The sequence below is a fragment of the Calypte anna genome, chromosome 2 (assembly GCF_003957555.1).
Source record: "Calypte anna isolate BGI_N300 chromosome 2, bCalAnn1_v1.p, whole genome shotgun sequence".
Classification (NCBI taxonomy): domain Eukaryota; kingdom Metazoa; phylum Chordata; class Aves; order Apodiformes; family Trochilidae; genus Calypte; species Calypte anna.
Genome location: NC_044245.1, coordinates 131,708,806 through 131,732,296, shown reverse-complemented (window position 1 = coordinate 131,732,296; position 23,491 = coordinate 131,708,806). Strand labels below are relative to the sequence as shown.

General features: G+C 36.4%; 1 protein-coding gene across 37 annotated transcripts in view; it reads right to left on the bottom strand.

The window, feature by feature from the left end:
* The window catches only part of RIMS2 (regulating synaptic membrane exocytosis 2), a 419,884-nt gene that overhangs the window by 60,144 nt on the left and 336,249 nt on the right, over nt 1-23,491 (bottom strand). For 14 of the 37 annotated variants that reach the window (XM_030444581.1, XM_030444582.1, XM_030444583.1 and 11 more), the window contains one exon: nt 6,947-7,119. The exons of 22 other annotated variants lie outside the window; for them this stretch is intronic. In XM_030444581.1, the coding sequence (XP_030300441.1) occupies nt 6,947-7,119 (173 nt within the window). Of the gene's footprint in view, nt 1-6,946; nt 7,120-23,491 lie in introns of those variants that run through there. One more of the 37 variants, XM_030444618.1, reaches the window with a different exon arrangement.

The window sequence follows — 23,491 nt, the reverse complement described above, 5'->3', positions numbered from 1 at the left end:
CAGATACTTGGTTGAGTAACATTAAAATCAGATGGATGGGCAACTGCTGGAGTACCATCTTACCACAGGCATTATGTAAGTACTAGTAAGACAAGCACTGGGCCCCTGACCCTTCATATATCATACTTGACAGATGGATATGACAAAAGCACTGGCACAAAACCAGTAACTGTTTTAGAAATACTTTTATGAAGTAACAAGAAGCTTATGTTTCTTTCTTAGGAAGTTAAATGATAACTTATTAATTATTTAATGAAGTTAAATTAGAAGAATCAGAAAAGGAACAATAGTATTTTATAGAATCTTTTCACTTTTCTATTAAAATAATACTTAGGTAAAATTATTGAAAATGTACAGCAGTAAGAGAGAACCACAGAACCATAGCATCAAAGAAAGAAAAGCCTGATGGGCTTCAACATTCAATTCCTTGTTTTTATGTTTCTACTAGTTGTTGCTATTGCTACTGTCCACAGACCTGTTGTGCTCAGACCTGTACAAATAAACATAATAAAATCTACTGAAGAACTTATGGTTCAATGCAATTTTAAATATCTTCAGAAAATTAGTATTTTTTAGCACACTCAAAAGTGCAAAAACTGATTTCAACATTTAGATTCACTTCAAAGCTCAATTTAAATTTTTCTCTTCATCTCTTTACTGCATGTCTCCAGGGCTTTCCATCTGCACTTATTTTTCTTTTCTTTTAAAACTATTGATGCGTTGTTTTTAAATAAATTTTTATAACAGGAGTACATCAGTGCTTTCTGGACCACAGGTCAGAGCTGACTCAACAGAGGTTGAAGTGCAGGCTGCATTTCATGGAAAGGGAATCAGTCTCAATGATACTGTGCAAGTGTCAAAGAAAAAATGTCTGATTTCCCCACTGGGCACCATATATCAAAGCTGCAGACTCTATGAAATGAGGTATTTTCACTTTCCACCTGTTAATAACATGTACTTCCAAATTCATCATTTTACTATTTCCCAGTGGATCAGAATAAGCTTACCAGCTGTAAAGAAGTCCATGTATCTTGTACTTAGTTCAAAGTAGCAGCAAAAAATAGATCTCCATGGATTACATAGATGGTGATGAATAACTAAGAAACAGGTGACTGCTACCATTCTTAAATTAATTGTGTTCTACTGCCAGTACACATTTCAAAATAAATATGTTTATTAATATAATTCTTTTTTTAACCATTGATATTTTTGTATCTTTTTTCTTAATGGTTTTCCATAGATAATTTTTGCACAGATAATTTTCTTCTGCATGTCATCCATGAAAGTATAGAAAAACAAAGGGCAAAATGATTGAAAGCTTTTGAAGATATTCCTTGTTGTGGAAAGTTAAAACACATCATCAAGGAATGGGTTTGAGTCTATGCTTCAAATGAGGCAAGAATTTGCCATGAACTGCTAACAGACTCTACATAGCCCAATAATGCTAATGAAATCTTACTGAAAAAAGTTTGGTTTAGGTCCTTTGTTTTCAGAGTCACAGAAGGTCAACATGTATGCACTCGTCTGCTTATCTAGTCAGAAGTATGCAGGAGAGTTTTTAAGGGGGAAAGGAAAACAAATTGCTGCTTTTTTTTTCAGTCCATCATACTTGTCCCAGCTGCCTGAATAATGAAATATTTTGCAGCTGAAAAGAGCTGGTGAACATAATATTGCAACCTGCCATTCTCATTCCAGGAATGGCAAGGTGATTTTGTTGAGATTTTAAAAAAAATTTGTAAATCAACAACTTGGGTTGAGAGCTGCAGGAAACTGCATGCTGACATGTTCTGTCTCAAAAATTATACAAACATTGACATAGATCTACCCAAGTTCTCTCTCTCCCCCATGACAGAACATTTATCTATCTATCTATCTATCTATCTGTCTGTCTGCCTCTCCCTCTCTCCCTTTCTCCCTCCCTCCTTCTCTCCTGTCCTCCCTTCCTCCCTTCTATCTATATCCCTCGACCTACTGAGGACATAGACTTCCTGTGCTGTAATTTTGCTAAAGGATTAATTTCCACAGTCAAGTAGTGGGGAAAGTCTCAAGCTATGGTTTCCCTTACAAACATATGCCCTGGTTGGCTAGAAATGTTAGGCACAATTAACTTTTCATGCAGTAATGCAGCTGGAACAATCATTATAATCATTCCAAAATAACTTTAAGAAACCAAACAGCACATGCACATTGAAAATGGGTTCTTGATGTTTGCTGTCTTTTGTACAGTTTTTGATATTTCTACCAGTATGCAGATTTTCAAAAAAATGTTATGGCCTTCCTCCTGTGAAGGAGCTTGCACAGATTGAATTGATGTGCCTTTTTCATCCAGCTTTGCAAAACACTGCATTTATCTGATAATAGCTGCAATCACAGTGGAAGGCTCATAAAAACTCAAATACTGACATTACAATATAATGAAAGACTAAAAAAATACTCATCAGGAATTAGTTTTAAAACCTACAAAATAGGTTCTTTGAAGATGTTTTTTCACTGAGCTACACAAAAAAGAACTAAAATGTGAATTTGAAATTAATCTTTATAGCAAACAAGGGAAAGGGCAGAGAGAGCATGAAGAAACACTAGGAAGAGAAAAAGTTTTGTATCTAAACAAACCCATTACTTAAAACTACATCCTAAACTATATTTTTTTGTATCCAACTGCTTCTGCAAAATTACATCCCAGCTGACTTTTTCTACTACAAATTCTCCTTCCTTGCTTCTGTCATCATTAAACAATAGAGCTGTTTATTCAGCTCTACTTCCTTTACTGTCCTTTAGTATTCACTTTTGTTACTCAGGGTGTCACTAATTTCTTCCAGTACACAGCAAAACACATGACTGGTCTTTGCATTCTCCTCATTCTTTCCTTGCCCCTCTCATGCATGCAGGAATTTCTCACTGGATCTCTTTCTCAGTAGTTTGATTTGCCTAAATGAGTATATGCTATCTTCTGGTTTCCTTAGCCAGCTCCTGTGAGACTTTTCTCATTCTTACCTCTAGTCACTGATACTTTCTCCAAATCACAGAAATATTTTTCCATATTCCTTTAGAATGTAAGGCAGAACCTCTAATCACTTCTATAACTGCAGCCACGTCTCCTTTTTCCTTCTCATCTCAGAATTCAATGCTGTGGTTTGTTTTTTGTTTTTTTTTTAAGTAAATCCCTTGTGGTTTTTTACAATTACATTTCAAACTCTTTTCAAACATCTATATTTTCCTTTTTCCATTCAGCTGAAACTACTCCTCCCAAACATTTCCATAATTTCTCAAGATTTCAAAAGTACAGTTTTCTATTTTTCTATGCTCTATTAACCACGCTCTAATATGTTATTTCCCCTAGTTCCCATAATTCATCCCCTTCTCAATTTTTTCCTCCCCCTAAGCTTTCATTCAAAATGTGCTCTAGTAGATTCTCATTTTTTGCCCACCCAGTTAACTGTGATTACTATTTATTTGTGTTTGGGTATTGCTTCCCCTCAAACATCATCCCTTGATCAACAGTGAATCAAAGCATTATCCATCTGCAATAAAAATTCCCTCTCATTTCCCATGGATACTCCTGCCTGCACTAAACCCTCTTTTTTTGGCACCTTCTAGTGAATCACTGATCTAAATTCAGTAGCATTAAGCTCAGTATTCCTACCAAGACCTCTCTTTTGCTTCATCTCCCAGCCATATGGATCACTCGGTGATTCATTCAGGCCTGCTATTTTTACAGGCCTTTTAATTCAGGTTTCATATTGGGTCTGATTTTTTGTGGCTAGCACCTGCTTTACATTTCACATCTCTATCCTCACAGTCCAACCACACAGCTCATTGTTTTGTCCATTCTCCCACCATTTAGGATCCCAGCTACTTGTAGTTTTTTTATCCAGCTCTGGCAATTTTTCTACTCTAACCCCCTCCAGGATACTGTAGGAAAGAAAAGCTTCATAGCCTTTCAGTTTGGCTTCATTGTCTTTCTCCATATGTCAGTTAAAATCTGTACTCTCTTTTATCCAGTTGTACATGGTTAATCTTTATTTTCTAGTATTTAGCAGTTGTTCATTATCACATTTATCTTCCCATATTCAAGACTGAAAGATCAGTCCCAGCTGCTCATCAGACTTGCCCCATCATCTACTTGATATATTTTTAGTAGAATACCCATATTTTTCCTCATTGCCTCAAATGTCTGAAAAGAGTTCTCCAGAAACATACACAAAACTATATTATTTCCTTTCTTCAAATTTCTCCTCTGTATTCTCTTTTTTTAAGCAGTCCCCAACCCAGTATTGTAACTTTCTCCTGTTGTGTGTAACATTGAAACCCAGCCCTGTGATTACAATTGCTGTGTATTTATTTGATAATACAAAACTATCACCACTATCAGAATTAATGCTTAGGACTGATATTTAGAAAAACATTAAGGAAGGTTAAGATTTACTGGACTGTTTTCCTCCAATAAAAATTATGAATGTTCACATGTTAGATCTAAGAAAAAATTTTTAATTCTTGGTATCATCAGGAAGCTAGGATAAGAAACCATGTCAAGGAACCGTATGTAGGAAATCTTTAAAAATTAGAACAGAGAAGCTTGATATGTGCTTTTTTAACTAACATATATTGCCAAAAAAGACAAAACTATTTCTCTATAAGTCAACTACATGCCAAGGCTTAGTTTTACTATGCTTAATGAAGGCAAAATCTGATACTGCAGCTATTTCTGCCAAAATGATTTCTTGATTTATGGTACTCCAGTGCTCCATAAGCTAATGCTGTTTATTGCGTTGATAGACACTTTAAAATAGGCATGGAATGAATCTATGATGAATCTGTCTTCATGGTCATTTAAGTTACAAAGACCCCCACCCATGATGTTATCAGATTGAAGCCCTTAGTGTGACTATTACCATCACCCATAAAGAATATAAGCACAATGATATCATGGGGTCTGATGTATCCCTAAAGAACTAATTCTTTAGGAGTAATTGAGAGCAGCCCCTATGTTTCAGGTTGCCCCATATGAAGATGACTAAAGATGCACCTCCAAAGTATAAATATTAGAATATTATTTGATAAAATCAGAGCCAATTGTTCTGAAATCCTTCTGGACACAGCAGCAGAGGTACATGACCCCTCTACAGCATAGCAATTCACACTGGTTATTCACATAGAATACAAACAAGCTTATACTCTTCTTATAAAGAGAATACTCTGCTTATTCACATTGATTTTTGATAAATCTGCACATTTACCAGCCTACACAAAGAGGATTTAAAAAAAAGTAAATCCAAATTCTTTTCTTTACTACTGCCACAAACGAAAGTAGAGATAGTTTCGATATTGATGAGATATCATTCAACAAGACATTTTTCCCTGAAATAATAATCCAAGCAGGGACTATAATGACCCAAACTCTAGCCTTAGCCAATTCAAGAAATAATATGATGCAGTTGCATCCATAATAATGAGCCAAGTTAATGTGCTGCACAATTTGGTATGCAGAACAAATTCACTGGAGATGAGCATGGAACTTGCTTAAGTATGAAAGCAGCATGAGTGAAAGCAAAAAAAGCTGCAGAGAACACAGAGACAATAAGCTAAGCAAACGGAAAAGGAAAAAAGAAAGAAAGAAAGAATAGACAAATACAGGGTAGGTGCAGGACGAAGAAGAATAGATCTATAGAAACAGAAGTATATTTTACCTGTCATCCTCTTTCCCTTCCTCAGCTTGGTCTTCTTGAGCTTTTTCATCGTGCCCTGATCCTTTGATTTCCTCCTTATCACAGTTCTCTGTCACCTCACGCCCTTCCCCTTTTTCAATACTTTCTTGCTCCTCTGCTTTTTCCTCCTGCTCCTCTTTTTCTTCTTCCTCCTGAAATACTTCATCTTGTTCATCCCCTTCCAACCCTCCCTCTTTTTTTCCCTCTATATCCCTTGTCCTTCTGAAGGCCACAAAAATTGAAAAAGGCATGCAAAAAGAAAAAGAGAAAGGAATAAATTAAAGTTAAGATAATGGAGAAGAGCATGCATGAGTTCACAAGAAAGGAAATGCAAAATAAATGAAATAAAAAATAAAATATGGAAGCAGTCATACATTAACTAACTACTAAGACTACTAGCTACTAAGACCACACTAATTAAGACTCCACAGTACACTAGAGAACTTTGAGACATTTTCTCAGGTCCCTTAAGACCCTCTTTTAATAAAAGTTGCATGGCAATACATCACATTTAGAAATGTAAGTGTATGACAAATACAATGTGGTCCTAAAAACGCTCACATAAGCAGATGCTAAAACATTTGTTTCAAATGCAGCATTTCTCATGTAAGGACAATTTTCTGAGAATTAATATAGGCTGACATTGAATTTCCTCAAGAGATGAAGGTGGGTTACACTGTCCAAGAAAAATGATATCATTCCTTCTACAGACAAAGCTCCCCTGAATGTGCACAGGGCACAGGCAAAGGTGGCGCTGGGTTTTGCTCACAGATACATTACGTGGATCTTGCTGAAGTGAAATTCAGTGCTTGTATGCCTACAGTTAAACTGGGCTAGTGTAACTGTTAGAAAAATGGAATTAATCTATGTAAGTAATAAACGACTTCCAAAAAAGTTCAGCAGCTCTAGTTTAAAGGCATTGCCTGGCACAAATTTTCAAGTTAAACTGTCTTCTCAGACAAGTATTTTGTAAAATGGTTTTGAGGAAGTGAAAATGTGTCTCTAATGCTTGCAGAGAGCGTAGACTTGTTATTTTAGTGTCTGTTAGTACAACCAAGATTACGAAACTTGGCTAAAAAGAAATGAAACAAAGACTTCAGAAAGTATTAGAGAGCAGAATTTTGTAAATTCCCTGCAAATTTCAACTTCAGCAAAATATTAATTTGAAATATAATTATTGACAGAAGTGCAGTTATGTAAATTACACTGCTATGGCCAGCACTACAACTCCTTGTGCTCACCTTATTTTCTTGTTTCCCCTGGGCCGCTCTGACTGGACGGACATGTAGCTTGTGCTGCTGAAACGGGAAGCGCTGCTTGTCCGTGACACAGCCGAGACATCGCTGACATCGCTGTCTGAAGACTTATTGGAAATGTTGTCTGAGCCTCGCTGAGGATCCCGTCCTGACCGATACTGTTGGAGTAAAGGGACAAAGATACAGCTGCTGTCAGTGACATTAACACAAGTCATGTAAGGAGCTGGTCCCTGATGCTATCTAAACTGCCTTTGTGAACACACTGCCTGAATTTTTGGAATGAAGTTTTTAACTGAGATAAAATAGAGATTATGTCTTGGTTTCCATTAATTTGACTCTGCTTTGCTATCCCACTCAAATTATTAGACACTCAGCTTCATCCACAGAGTGACTTGTACAAAATTTCCAAAGGTTTTACAGACCTTAGCAAAGAAATCTAAACCATTACAGAATATTCTTACCACAAAAGTTTCACCAGTGTAGGAAAGCAAAGCAGAGAGGCAGGTGACTGATGATCAGCAGGAAGCCCTTACAACACAAAGCAGTGTTGTGCAGAGGAATTCAAGTTAGTTCTGAAAAAAAATGGCTGTTGGTTCTTGTGTCACAAATTAGCTCTAAATTAACACTAAGTCTGCGGTACTCTCCACTGCATTATGTGCAGACATAAACAGCACATAGGTATTTTTCCCTCTCCTGTTCGTACACAAACATTTCTACTTCTATTGAAATCTGATCGGCTATTGATAATCTTTTCAGAAAAAGACTACAGCAAGATGAATTGTCAGTGATCTCCAGATAATTGTTTGGATGACATGGGAAGAAGACAATTTGGAAAGACGTGAAGAGCAGCACAGACAGGAATGAAAGAAAACAATGAGATAAAATAATCTGCAAAATACACCAGTGGCTTGTTGAACTCTTGGAGGTAGCAACACTGGACTCAGCCACCTGGAGAAAATAATTCATATGTAAAGTGGCACACCTGTGCAGTCCTGCAGAAGAGAAGGGTGTCAAGATTTGGCTATCAAATGTATTCTTTTTTATAGTTTTAGAATAAATGTCTGTCATGAAGTACACAGATCATTTGCATATGTTCTCTTGCAAGGAAATTTACACTGAGAAATATTCTGAAAGACTTTAGTGTCAAAATAGTATTCCAGTGTGCATTTGAGTGCCTATTTACCATAAATTAATTTTACACTTAGTAAGTTATTTTCCCTCTTTGAAGACAGGGAAATCAAATAAAGGCACAAAAAAAACCCAAAACCCAAACCAAAAAAGAACCACAAAACCCCCCCAAGAGCCCCCCAAACCTGCTTTTGCATGTTACTCTGTACACCTGTTGCAGACAGTGACCAAGCAGAAGCTGAACTGCACACTGAGGTAAAATGGCTGCAGATGCTGCAGCTGGCTCCTGAGTGGTACCAACTTGCAGCTTTATGTTAATCAACAAACCACTCCCAAGCCTTTAACCATGAGAGTGCATTTAGCCAGCCATAAACTGACAGTTTAAATAAAGTTTAAATGTTGCAGTATTTACTTTTTAAAATTATTATTGATGCCACTAATATTTTTGCTTGATAAAAATGACAGTACATATTATCATTGAAATATTCATTTGGGAACATAAAAACAATGATTAAACAACTGTCCTGATCGTAAGAGATAATGAGACATTACGCCAGAGTGAAAATATTGTTCTTTTGTAGCTACTCATTTCAAAAGGGCAACTACTTAGCCTTTTGGGGAAGAAAAAAATAACCATGCCTGGTGAAATGTGTATATATGAGTCCTATTTCTGAGTTCCATCCATTTAACCCTCCCTAGAATAATTCTGCATTGAAAACAAAGCTGTGAGTGTAGTTTGTGTTGATTTAGCCTAAAACTGCAAAGACTGGGAAGAACAGCCTGGTGCACTGGGCTACCACAGCGTGCCACAGAAACCTCAAGGCAGAGCTGCCCAGTGTTTCCTGAGGCTCCCAAGCAGATTTGCTTTCCCTGCTGAGCCCTGTGCTGCCAAGGCTCTGCTGTGACCTGCTCCCAGCATAGCTAAAGCACAGTCTGGTTGTGCACCCCTACACCAGCAGCTGTCAGACTGACAGTGTCTGGTGACCCCAGGGTAGACACACTACAAACATTACAGACCTACTGGGCAGCCTCTGGGAGACAAGAGAGACCGTGCTGTCAGGTGTAAATCATTGATGGAATCGTTAATTACATTCCAGTTAGGGAACAGATAATTACTTATGGTGATTCACAGAATAAGAGACCTCAACCTGCAGATCCCACACTGAGCTTGCCAAGCAATCCAAGGAACGGAGCCCTTTTAAATTAAATACATGCAAGGAATATGAAGTGAAAAATGGCAGCAGCCTTGCACGAAGTTATTCTAAAGACCCATTCTGCAGCACACTGAAAGTCTCCAAAAGTTACAGTTTTCATTTTTATCTGTTTCAGTTCCACACCTGGACAATATTAATTCTTCAACTAATTTTTTAATGTGCTATACTTAACAAATAAGACATATTCATAAATAAAACACCTTATTGTATTTTTAAAAAAATCTAATTCAATAGTAATGATATAGTGATCTGTGAAGAATGAAAATTGCCTTAGCAAAAAGGCAACCATATATCATTTTCAAAATGCAATGTGCAAAAAAGTTCATGAGATCATTACCTTGTCTCTTTTTTCTGAGTTGAAAGTAAATGTACTTCACATTAAATGCTTTTAATTGGGGCAGATGACACAGTTATGTTATTTCACCCTCACTATTTGAGGATGGTTTTGATTTGAAATTGATAAAGTTAATTGATCTTTCCATTAAAGCTTATTTTCCTAACAAACATTTGTTTTTAAAAGCTTACACATTGTCTGAGTCTCAACATCTGCTAGCTGCCTACCAAATTAGCATTTAGAAACTGAAACTAAATTGGTTTTCCTGCTGCATAAAGCTCAGATATCTCACACTCATCCATTAACTGTGCTCCAAATTGCTTTTAATTCTACTGCTAACATCTATTTTTGACCTTATATCTGACTTAATTTTGCTTAGGAAATAGATCATAATAGTAAGTGTATTGCATGTTAGTTTTTCAGTAACTTCAGCACAGAAGACAAAAGGAAACATACTGTTTGCCTGACAGAAGCCATGCTGGCATTTCAGTTACACATTTCTTTCTTGAATTGAAATTCTACATAAGGCAGTTTCTGAAGTGCTCCTTTTGGCTGTGCCCCCAAAGTAAAATCACTTCCATAGTGTGAATATTTATTTCTGAAAAGTATTCCATTCTTTCATGTCATATGCTCTGACTTTAAAACACAACCATTTTTGCACAATTTTGCACTATATTTCAGGTTATGTGTGCTTAAAGTTGCACCAAGGCATTACACATTCATCTATTTCATATTCTTCCTTATTGGCCTCCTCCAAATTCAACTTACTCTATTTCTAAATGTCACTAACTGTGTAGTAAGATCAACTATTAGGCTGAAAAGGTCATTATTACCCAAATGACATCCAATTACATCTGAAACAGTGCTGCCAATTCCCACCCCTCTCTGCTGCTGTCCCTACATAATGTGTTATAGGAATTTGCATCCTCTGAATGCACCCTCCTGGGTACCTGTAAGCCCCCATGTCTGTGTTCTGGTGTAGCATGGCCACAGGTTTGGATCACCAGATCCAGCAGCTCCTCTGTATGCTCCAGTTTCCCTCAGAAGAAAAGGTGCAGATGAGGACAGTAATGGAGTTTCACCTGCACTGCGGGGCTGCCCTGGTTTGGACAGTCAGGAGGAGCTGTAGGCTGTGAACTGTACACTACCACTACACTATTACTACACAAATTCATTACAGTTTCTTTGCCAAGACATCTCCTGAATTCCCCCATGCTGGAAAAATACATCTCTACTATTGGAATAAGGTTAAATTTTCATTTCCAACCCAATCAAGACACAATACAGGAAGCATTTTGGACTTTATGACCCATAAAGCAGTAAAAGTACACAGCTTCTTCAATCTGTTTAAACAGCAGGAATCCTGCTGCAAGCAGAGGGGTTGATTAAAAGTCGCTTTTGCATATTTTATAGTGACAGGATTTTGTCCTATTTTGCTGTGCTAAACAATGAGATTTCATTATTACAGATTCTGGAAAACAAGTTTTAGAGTTTCTAAGTTCTTTCCTCTGCATTGAAGACCCCAACAAAGTGACAGTTAAGCATTTTTGTGCCAACAACTGTGATAGATTACTTTCTGTAGTTATAACTTCAAGATTACTACAGCTGAAAACCAAATACCCACTCTTCTTCATAATACAACAACCCCTGCAAATGTTCTGACCTCTTTGTGAACTAGCACTATATGACTGACAGGTCATAAAGAGATGCTACTGATCTGATACTTATTTCTTAAAAGAAACTGCTTTGGAGCTTGTAATTCAAAGGAAGTTTTCAAATGTTTCATATTGCTTAAATCTATTGTTATCAGTCTTTCATCTTGGCATCTTGGACTATACAGTCATGCAATTTTCCAGGCAATGGAAATTGTCAGTGATTTCCAAGAGTCTTTCTATTTTCCTTTTTTTTTTTTTCTTTTTTTCCTTTTTTTTTTTTTATAGTGCACTCATCAATTTTTATTCGCTAACACTTATACATGAACATGCAAATCTGGTCAATGTTTTTATTGATCAAAATGTTGGGAAGATGCTTCAGACAATTGTCCATTGTGCTACTACAAGAAGATTAAAGAACCATTTTGGACTGTCTCAATAGTTCTTCGCCTTTCTAACAAAAGCTCTCAAGTAGCCAGAGCACAGCAATTGTATAAAATGCTCTGTAATTTCAACTGTAGCTTTTGATGCAAGTTCACAGCCTCTAAAGGCATTGCAAATTTTGGTTACCATTTGAATGAATGTCTTTGGATTGGTTGATTCTTACTAAAACCTTTGCTAAGGGCTGCTCAGTGAAGTCTGAAACCAAAAATAAAGCTAAATGCTTATTAATACTTACAATAGCATTACATTTACATAAAGCAAAAGATTCTAAGTAATTTTTACAAAATATCATATACAAATGAATATAAAGAAACAATATATGTGTATCTGTAACTTGCATACACACAAACCCAAGACAAAGGTTATGATGAATCTGCCCTTGCATGCAATTCATAATTAGCCAACTTAATAATCTGTGCTTATATTTGTCACTCTTGTCAGGCTGCATGAAGGCAACTGAGATACAGCCAGTCAGGTCAGTTGCTGCCAGCCCTCCTTTGTCTATCAGCTGCACATGGCAGCTGTCAGTCCCTTGGGAGATTTAAGGGCTGACCTAGGAGATTTATTCTTGCTCTGTTCTGGTATTAAGTATATAATAAGCTCCACAATATAGGACTGCATCCAATTCTAGCTCAGACTCATTCTTGGCTGCTCATCCTGACTTCTGCTTTGTAGGCCTGGATCCTAGCCTATCTTCCTCCTTTTCATTCCTAATTCTTGGATCCTGCTTTCTCAGCACTATATTTTGCTCCTGATAAGTCCCATTGGCACTGTTTCAACCTTGTTCTCCCTCCAGCCAGTTATTACTTAACATTAGGCACTCCTTGATCTCCTGACCCTGACCATTCTGGCACTGCTGTGAGAAAGCTACACTTAGTGTTGCTACTTCGGAGCAGTATGGTGCCTGAATGAGTAAATCAAGCTATGGTTCCCTGTACATCCATTTCTTACCCACTTTAATTTTTTCCTATTATTCAGAACATTCCAAACTATGTCCTGGAATGAAAATAACTGATTGTAATCTTATTTGCAAAACCCACCCTATAAACCATCCTAATCTCCAATAAAGTTAAGCCAGCAACTGAAACATATTGGTAAAAAGGAACATCCATATTTCTGTAGAATATGTGAAAAAAGACCTACTTCAAAAGTTCTCACATTTTTCCTGTAGAGGTTTGGTGGCACTTACTTATCAGTTTCCCTAACCAGTGCTCATGCGTACAGTCTTACAAAAGAGCTCTTAAAACCAGTTTTCCCTACGGGACTAAGCAAACTGCATACGGGACTGGTGCAAACAGCATCCTATGGCTGAATTACTAAGTGAAAACTGTACAATGAAAAAGATAAGCAAGTGAGCAGTGGGCTCTGGCAGCAAAGAAAGGCGGCCTTGGTTCTGCTGGCTGACCAAATGGCTTGATTATTCCCCTTCACTGTGATCATTGCATCACATCAAGAATACTGTATCCAGTTTTGAGACCTAAAGTACCACAATGACATTGATAAACTAGATGGAGTTTATGGGAAGACCACTGAGGTGGCCAGGGCTAGAGCATTTGAGGAGACAATGGGGGAGGCTGGAATTGTTCTGCCTGGAGAAATGGCGGCTTTGGGAACACCTAACAGCAGCCTGCCAGGTCTTACAAGGTGGATTTCAAAAAGGTGGAGCTAAGCTATTCATAGCAGCTGAGGAGTATAAAAGGGTCTGTTTTTACCACATGTACAGAGAAGCCGTGGATCAGATTGCCCAGATATGCTGCGTAGTTTTCATCCTTCAATGTTTTCAAAACCTGACTGGATAAATCCCTGAGCAGCCTGTACTGATCTCACAGCTGTCCCACCTTTAAGATAGAGGTTGGACTAGATGGCTCCTGAGGTCCTGTTCAAGCCAAATTACTCTGTCATCCTACAGATTAAGGTAATACAGGATCTGAAGAAGAAACTACAAATACAGCAGTATTGCTGAAGCAACCAATGGATCACTGTCTAAGGACAACTGGAAATAGAGGGGAAGGCAGCCCAGAGGAAAGCCAAATCAAAAGACATCATCTGCTTCACATATGCTGGCATATGGTGCATTTTTTTTTAAAGAATTCCTTAAGTGCACAATATGAAATAAATATTGGAGAGCACTATAAAATATTCTGCAATGTACAGGGAGAATTTACAGGACCTACAAATATTTGGTGAGTAGAAAGAAGTTCAGCAGCTCTCAAGAAGAGGTTGGGTCTTCTAGTGAGCTTGAGAACTAGCTGGTCAGTAGGTTTGTCTTCCTATTTAAAAATCTGTTCCTGCTGTCAGTTTAAAAACACCAAGTATCCTGATTTGATGCTCTTTTTCATACAATATGACTTTTGGAAGATCAAGTTAACCTCTAATTTCAGCTCCACTGATTCTGTCCTGAAATCAAGCTGGTACTGATGCAGAATTAATTCACAAATGTAGTTGCCACCACTCTAGGGAACTAAGTGTTATTTATTCTTACTTTAAGTCAGGACCAAATTTTACAAATTTTGAAAGGATAGAGCACTGTAAAATTTCTTCTTGGTTATATAAGGTAACTATATTCCAAAGACAGTTCAGAATCACAAGGACATTGTTTAAAATCTCATGTGTCCTACAAAAAAATCCAGTGGTTAAAAACCTGCTGTCTTAGGTAAAGTAAATGCCAAGTAAAAGAACACAGGAATCATCATCTCAAAAAAATTCTTAAAAGGCAGTCCAAGAAGTGTTCCTTACTGGAGTAGAAATACAAGGCTTATAATGACCAAGGAGGTATTGCATAATATCTCATTAAAAGCTACCTTAAAGTCTGCACTCATAGACAGAGCTTCTACTCCAAACCATCGAGTCATTGGAACAGGACTCTGGGACATGGCCTGTCTCATAAGAAGAGATTACCATCACTGGCCTCACATACTATACAACTAGACATCTCCTTTAAAATGAAGATAACTAATTCCTATTATCTATTGAGGAAAATAACTGAGATTCTTAAGAAGACTTTTCATAGTCTGAATATTAAATATCTTTTCCACAGTTCTAGATAATTCTGACAGATTAACTGAGGTAGAAAAGAGATTCAGGTATAGCAAAAGGCTAGGGTAAAACATCTATAACTGACTATATAAATTTAAATTAATAGAAAATTTCATGTGTCCTGTGGATAGATTACACCTTTTTTACAATATTTAATGATCCCAACATGCCATAAAAAGTTATAGGTGAACAACAGAATTCTCTCACATAGCCAGAATATTCCCAGCAATTTTTTAGGATCTTGAAGATCTTGAGGAAATATGAGTCTACATAATATGAAGAGAGAATTTGATGAGAATTCAGAGTAGAAGAATGTCCAAAAATCAGTCTCCTTTTTCTGACATAGAAGCAATGTAGCCAAGCAGGCAAAATGGAAACTGAAACTTCTGACCTCCTACTTTTTACTAGCTACTCAAAACAGGGCAGAGTCAATTACCAAGTTTCATTTTAGAGAGACAGGCCCACAGTCTGGCTTTGTGATGGAGGGCAATAAATTCTTGATACAGATCTCAAACTTCCCAGCATCTTTTGAACAGCCACACATTAACTTTTTAACTGTCTTATACAGAAGGAAGAAAATCCATTTAAAATAGAGATCAGCAATCCTTTAGCATTCCAGAATGCTTTGTCAAGCCTCCTGAAGATGCATCATCATGGTCACTGTTCACTGTAAAAATCTGAGCTGTTCAAATCAGGGTGATGACAAAAATGCAAGTGTCCAACGCTTCACAATCTAAAGTGTAATTGTATTCAACAGTATCCCCAGTGCATTATCTGCTGGTGAACTCCATCACATTTGACAGGACAAACTGTTAAGCCTGCCCACAAATAACTCACTTGTTCAATGGGTTCAGTTTCAGGGATAATTCTTAGTTCTGTTTCCGGTTCTTTTTGGTGTTCTAACTCTACTGAATCCCATTTACATTGAATAAATGGAATCGAATTGTGCTTTCCATATTTGTTTCTGTTCCTCAAGTGGTTCACATGCCATTTTTGTCACCAAAATACCTGTACTCAAAATATCTTGCACTTCATACTATACTATGCATACTATGTATACACTTCATACCACTTATGCACTTCATACCATATCTTGCACTTCCTGCCACGCAATCAGTAGCTTATTTTTTAAAGTGGGCATCAAGACAGGATTTTGGCTTTGAGAAATCCTGTTTTGCCTCTGATTGTCCTACCTAATTTGGGCTGCTTTGAGATGCTTTGCAAGATAGGAAGTCAAACAATATATTTAAGCTGGACTTTAAACTGATTTCCATAATTGGTTTTTAATCCTCGGGCCTCTCATAAAAACAGACAAAGATAGAAAGGCAACCATATTTTCTCATCACAAAATTTCTGTTTCACTACACTTCATTTCACCTCAAAAGTCTGCTAAGTATTCCAGCATACTTGATGGTTTTGGAAGAGACTTATGAGCTTCCCCCTTAATCCTACTCTATCTCTATGAAACATTTAATTATGACTTTGATCAAATTTGTCCTGGGACACAGCACCTTCAGTAGAATTCATGCTGAAGAGAACAGCTGGATTGACACATGGGCCATCTGGTGAGTGCTTATCCCTGTAAGCAGAAGAGCCTAAGGACCGTGACTAACACAATTGCTCAACAACAGGATATAAATATATCTTTGTACGGTTACATTTTATAAGTCCCTAAATTTATATATATCAGAGGGTAGCTTCCAAAATCAAGCATTATTTGATGGAAGACCCTGTTATATTTTTTCTAAATCTTTTGTTTAATCTTTTGTTAGAATACATCTTGGAAAATCCCTGTACAATAAAAATCATATCAGGTCAGCTGCCTACAAATTTCCTGCTGATAAATTCCTAGCAAAATGGGAAACAAGTCTGCAAGATATAGATATCACCATCTCCTTACCCCTCCACAAACAAGTTAAACTGCTTAGAAAAAAGCTTTTCCCTTCTTATATGTCAACTATGGGACAAAGGCTGCAGGGAGATCTTGAGCATGCAAACTGCTCCTTGGGAACAGAAAACCTGAACTCTCTCTATAGTCATTGTGCTTGAGTTCTCAAAGATTGAGCAGTTAGAAACCATATATTACTTATCTCTATCATATTGCAATGTAAATCCTATGATAATTTATCTCTTTGCTTGATTGCAAGGATAATTTGAATTCACTTTTACAGAAAATATGCAACACGTTAACATCACTTACAACTTCAATATCACCACATAAAATGCTTTAACAGTAGGATAATATTATGCTACATTTCCAGGAAAGAAACAAATAAAATAATTCAGTTGAAACCATATAAGAAATTTGGATAGTTTCACAAGGAAGGTATCTATATTGGAACTATTCTGGGATCAAAAAATGTTGTGAACGTTTTTTGAGATCTTTAATATCTTTGAATAATTAGAATGCTTGAAGTTATTTTCATCTTACAGATGTTTCCTTAGCATAGCATTAGCATAAAATTTCTAAATTCACATGACTAGAAACTAGTTTAGAAGCGGGAAAGGAAAATTTTCTAAGTGCATCCTAAAAATACCCAGTTCTTTACACCTCTTGAAAGTCAGCCTGTTTACCAGAAGTGAGTTTACATTATTGTCTCTTAGATACAGAAAACTATGTCACAGTATTTTGAATTTTGTTTTTTGAAAGTCAGGCTAAGTAATGTGCAGGTATTATTAATTAGGTAGCTGCTTCAGAAATATGCAAATCACTGGAACTGTTTTTATCTGATGACGTGTCACTTGAGAGAGAATGGAAACAGGATGATGCATCCTGATTCTCTGAAATTTAATGATTCTAAGATCCTCTATATGTGGAAACTACTAGAACATCCTTTAAAGATTTTACATAGCTTGAGAAAAGACATATCAGAAATTTTATGGTTATTACAAAGGTTGACCTTTGTGATAAAATTCATACATTTAGCTGTATGATAGATAATTATTTTTCCCTCAAGATACATTGGTGCTGGAAGCAAAACAATTTCCATACTTCTTTTTAACACAATACTTAAGGGTATCAGATGAGACATGTATTTGGTTTCAAGGCAAATATTTGGGACTGGATATTTTTTAGGGGAAAATAAAGGTGGGTTCTTTATGCAGACTTCAACTGCATTTGTAATTTTATCTAAAATTTTGTTTTCTACTATCTTGGAATAATACTGCTATAATAAATTTGTTGCTATCATTTTTTTGTATCACAAAGATACTTTTTGGCTACATCCTCACTCTGCTCAGAAGTAAGGATTAAATTTTTAGAACTGCTTTGTATGGTTTTGTCTTCCTGTTTCTTATTATTATTTTCTGATTCAGACTGTCAACGAAATCTCTGGTAGAGCAATGACTTCCATCTGCAGGAGGAGCATATTCCTTCTAACGTATTTCTAAAGAGAATATTCTACTGCCTAACACTAAATCAATAATAATACTTGTAAGTAAAGACTTCCAACAACTGACAGTCAGAAATACCACAGGTTAAAACACCACAAATAAAATTTCGTGTTTTAGTAACATTCTCACAAAAACTTTTGCTGAAGGCACTAAGGCTTTACAAAGTAAAGGCCTTTCTACACTGAGATCCCAAGGTCTTGACCCAACTTTGATTATCTTCATTGTGTAGAACCAGATTTTACAGAAAAAATGGCACTTTGTTACATATCCATGCAAATCCTTCACATATTATACTTGCAATATGGATACTTGAAGTCACAATACTTAATAAAAATAATCGAAGGAATGCAGTGCCTTGGGGAAATCTAATAGCAAAATCTAATGGCAAAAAGCACAGATCTGTTGTTTCGGAGAAGGTTGATAAACTGGCAAAATTTCTGCTGATAACTTTGGGGCTGCTATCAAAGCAAATCAACCCACTTAATAAACAGAAGTGCTCCCAGAGTCTGGACTGAAGAAAACATCTGTTCCACGAAAACCACCTCACCGGCCTCATCATTACAGACAGACCATTTTTTAGCGAGGAATTACAGATGATAACAGCAAACTCTGGGTGAATCCTCCCTCTACCTAAGGTAAACCCAGTTGAATTGGAGCAACCTCTAGACAAGTCCTAGGAGCCTCTTCTCAAGCCACTGTGGTTGAGGACAACTGGGTAGGGCAGAAGGCAGGTGAGGCAAGGGGCCAGCACCCCTCCTGCCTCCCAGTCTGGTAGTGCTGGGTGGCTTTGAACCACCCCCAGTGAAGAAGACAAGGTTCTGCTTCTTCACTTTGTACCCTGTGTGTTTCAGCAGGCTCCCCTAGAGCACTGCACTGGGACTTCAGGTCTGTACTTTCCACTTGCATCCCAGACTTTCTGTGATTTTTTCAAGGTCAAAAGCATAGCAAATTCATCTAGCAAGCACGTTTCCACCTAGCTGCAACCACTGCTACACCCTTGTTATCTTTCAAATACGAATAAATGTCCTTTTTATGCCTGTTCTGCCTGCGACAGAATTAAATAGCACAAACTGCAGTCTGGAGTGATACATGTTATCACATATTATTATTCTCATCTCCTGGAGCTCCCCGACTGTGCAGCAATTCAATTAACTTATATTCTGTATTTTTGAATGTCACATTTTGGTATTCTGGTGTTAAGTAAATATTTCACAGTTAATTTTCTTTCTTGTTTTCAGTAGATCTCATGGATTATCAGCATGACATCAATTTCAGTAAATCTTAGATAATTAATTCAAGCACAGTCACAGTATTTTATACATTAATTGTTACACAGTTCAAAAGCATCTTGGAACTTTACATCTTGAATACAGGTAAGAACAGTAAACAGCAATAATTGAGTTTACTATGAAAAGGTAGCCACTCTGAACCAAAACAAACTAACAGTTTGGCAGTTCTCATGCCTATGTAAAGTAGTTTTGAAAGGAAAAGATCTTCTACTGCAAAGAGAACAAAAGGATTTAAGATGAATTGCAATGATTTCACCAGCTGGAAATTGGTCAAAACAGCACCCAGTTGATTTTTCAACTGAAGGTAGGGTTATGATCTATCTCTTCATTGAATCCAGCTTTGATAGAAATCTTTTCTTATATATCGTGATGTATATTGGATATATATTTGTTTGATATAATTTTTTTTTCTGGAAAATACTTGCTTTTTGCATAAGAACAGTCATTGTAAGAGTAAAACTTAAGACTTTTTGCTACACTTAGTATTTTTTGTGTGTTTTTTAAATGGAAAGAAAAGTAAATTTCTGCTACTGAAATCCCTTTTTTCTCAATGGACTCCAATAACTGATGAATATTCCAAGCCAAAATAGACTGTTGATTTTAGTTTTTACTTTCAGGAGCAATTTTCTATCTTTAATATTCATTACAAAATTACATGCTACTTTAACAACACTTTATAATGAATTTAACTTCTGCTTTCTAGAAATATGATTAGTAATAGAATCAGTAATAGAAGCTTACGCAAAACCTAAGAAAATGGTGGACTCAGAAGGTACCTGTCGACAGCCAACAAGCATCAGTCTACTTTCAAATGTTTATACTTCAGCCATCATCATATGTAAATAAAGTATTTGTATTAGCCACAGCATCACAGAGTACCTTAAATCTTAATAGACATAGTTACTCAAGATTTAAAGAATTAAATTAGAAAAGCATCAAAACCAAAATAATGAGATTTAATTAAATGAAAAAGAAAAATACTAGCGTAGCAACAGAAACTTCAGTTTGCATATCATTAACTTAAAAAGAAAATACTTGAAATCACACCTATCCACATTTATATACAAAGTCACTATATTTCTTTTAACTCACCAGCAAAATATAGTTTGACAAAAACAGAAATGAGAGATGTTTTCTATATCACCATGTGTATAGAGCTCAAAATTAGAATTCTGAATTCATTTCATGTAGCTACAATTTTCAGTCTTTTTTTAAGTGATCTGTAAAACTTGTGTTTATGGGAACCAGAACTGTAATATTAGCTATTCCCATTTATAAGCCTATCAAATTCTACTTAGGTTAGTCCCTTAGTTTTATATATATTTTACAGAATTAATTACATGGACTATTTGTGTGTGGCATTAGGTGTGTTAATTTTTGCCTTCCTAATTATTCTTCAGCATAGCTCCATTCTAATTCTCTTGTCTTTCCAAGTTTTCTTCAGATATCAAAAATTTTAAAATTTAAACATGTTTTTTTTTAAAGAGAAATATTTACAATACAGATTTCTAATTTCTGCACTGTTTTGAGGGAATATGGATATTAAATACAAATCAACTACAGCTTTATATACAGTAAGAATTTCAAAGTTCTCATCATCCTATTAGCTTGGAAGTTTATTCAACTCCTCTTTCACAAGGATTTCAAGAAGAAAAGGGACAAGTGCTTCTGCTAACAATCTTTGCTTCTCTGTGCACTGCTCTGTTTTATTTTTGAGAGGACAGAGGTAACCCCAAAACACCATATGTAGCTGTATGAAGAGATAAACTACTTCCTGCAGGTTTTAGAGGAAAAAGGCAGCTCTTGGACACTTTTGCAGCTTGTGACAAGACTGTGAGTTAAGATTTGCTTCTGATGTATTCAAAGTCAACCTCCTCCCCCTCCAGTGTAACAGCTCTTACCTTTTGCAGATGAGTAACCCATAAGGACTCATTTTTGGATCAAAATGTCTCAATCTGAAGAACTGCAGTTTTTCAGTGTCTCCATGCTCCAAGGGCATTTCAGCTGCATCTACACTATTCAAATAAACTAAGTGGACACTTAATTCCTACTGTCCACAGCTTAATTTGTCTGGGTCTTGCTAGCAGGTTAGAAGATCACAAAGCAGCTTGGTACACTGCTTAATATTACTGCTCTTCTATACCAAACACAGAGAATTACACTTCATCTGAAACCTAAATTGGGGTTATTGATTAACAGGAACTGCAGAATTACATACATCTGATGATGTAGAATCTTCCAGTCTTATAATCAATTTGAATCATTAAAAGTGGAGTTAGAAAGTCCTCTTTGGTGTATTGCATTCTATATTTGATGTACTCTTTTATACACTTGGCTAAATAATCTTGTCACCAGTGAAAATTTCAGTTTTCATGGTCTTTCATGTCTTCTATCCCAACTTTGTTCCTTGTTGCAGTACTATGCTATATTCCTAATTCCTACATTACTGGCTATTACTAATTGCTATATTAGATAACTGAATTTCTCAGATTTTTTTTTCTAGGTCACTATTTTCTCCTAATAAAACAAATAAAATGAGCCTCATAACACTCTGAGGTTTACACGTGTCAGCTAGTTGCCAGTTTTACATTTTTTTCTTAAAGAAAACAATTGTTTTTTCACTGCTCTCATCCAACATAAATCCACTGCCCTTTACTATGGCATTCAATACATCTGGTTACTCAGACCCTCTGTAGTGGCTAGGATGGCCTGAGCTGATGGAGTTCTGTCTTGACTCTACATTGATTTCACATTGATTGCAAACACTTCTAGGACTCCATACACAAGGAGTATATTTTATTTTTTTTCTGTTTCCCCAGTCAACCCACTGGGCATATTCCAGTCATGGGGGCAAGGAGAGACAAACTGCATGATTCCTCCCATCCTTTATCCTTAATTAGTCAGAAGGGATTCCTGAATCTGAGAAGTGGTGGGAATGGTCAGGGGAAGGAGCTACTTAACTGTTTGCCAGAAGAGCTAATGGAAGCAGCACCAAGCAAGAAGAAAGGCAGAGAGTTTCAGAGAGGTTTTAAGAGAGTTTGGGAGCCAGCTTCAAAAGCCAGATCATCCAAATAAACCCAAAGTGAATCTGGGCTGCTTCTCACTCAGCTTCTCTTCTTCAGTGAATCTTGCCTAAACACTTAAGAAGAGAGAGCCTTAGATTTTATGCAAAACAATAAACTAGATAGATTCTTGAGGAAAATTACATAAATCAGACTTGTGTTGAAGAGACACAGTGTGGTAGATAGTTATTTTTCCCTGGTGGAAAACTCTTATGCTACTGTGCTTTGTTTTATTGTTTTTTCTGTAATATCATAATAAAGATTTTTCTGCATGCCAGCTTCTGCCAGCACTGCAATTCAGACTTCAGTGTATGTCCTATTTAGTAAAAGTCTACTAATACTCACTCAGTGGTATTCAGAAATAGGTATTCCAATACCAGAAATACTTTTACTTCATCCTTAAAGCCCACAGTATTTTTCCTGTCATGTCACCTTGGTCATAAATTTGTTTATATGATAATCAAATACATTGTGTGCTTTCCTCTACTGCATTTTAAGAGAATACTCCTTTTCACAGTATATTACATTACCCACCAAACTCAAGTACACACAATATTCTGGAAGCACAACACTTAATTTTCAAAAAATTATGAGGCAGGTATATGAATTATAAAAACATCACCTTCAATTCTGTCAATCATGAGGGAAAAATATAAGAGAAAATCATATTTCAGCAGCTTCCAAGAACACAGTTTTGTGGAAGTAAACTTCTTAACATATGGCTTTGCACCACTGAAGCACATCAACCTTCCTCTAAAGCCTCTAGTAATGACTTCCAGAGGTAGAACAAAAGAGGATACCTGTTTTAATATTTAATTTAACATCTAAGAGTTGTTGCTTCTTAGCAAGAAATCATATCTTTTCTTATCTCAAAGCAATCATCAGGGACATAGAGTTGCTGTTGACTTTCATTTAAAGAGAGAAATAAAACTGGAAAAGAAAACTCCATGTCTTTGCTTTCCTGAATGCTGCTTCATG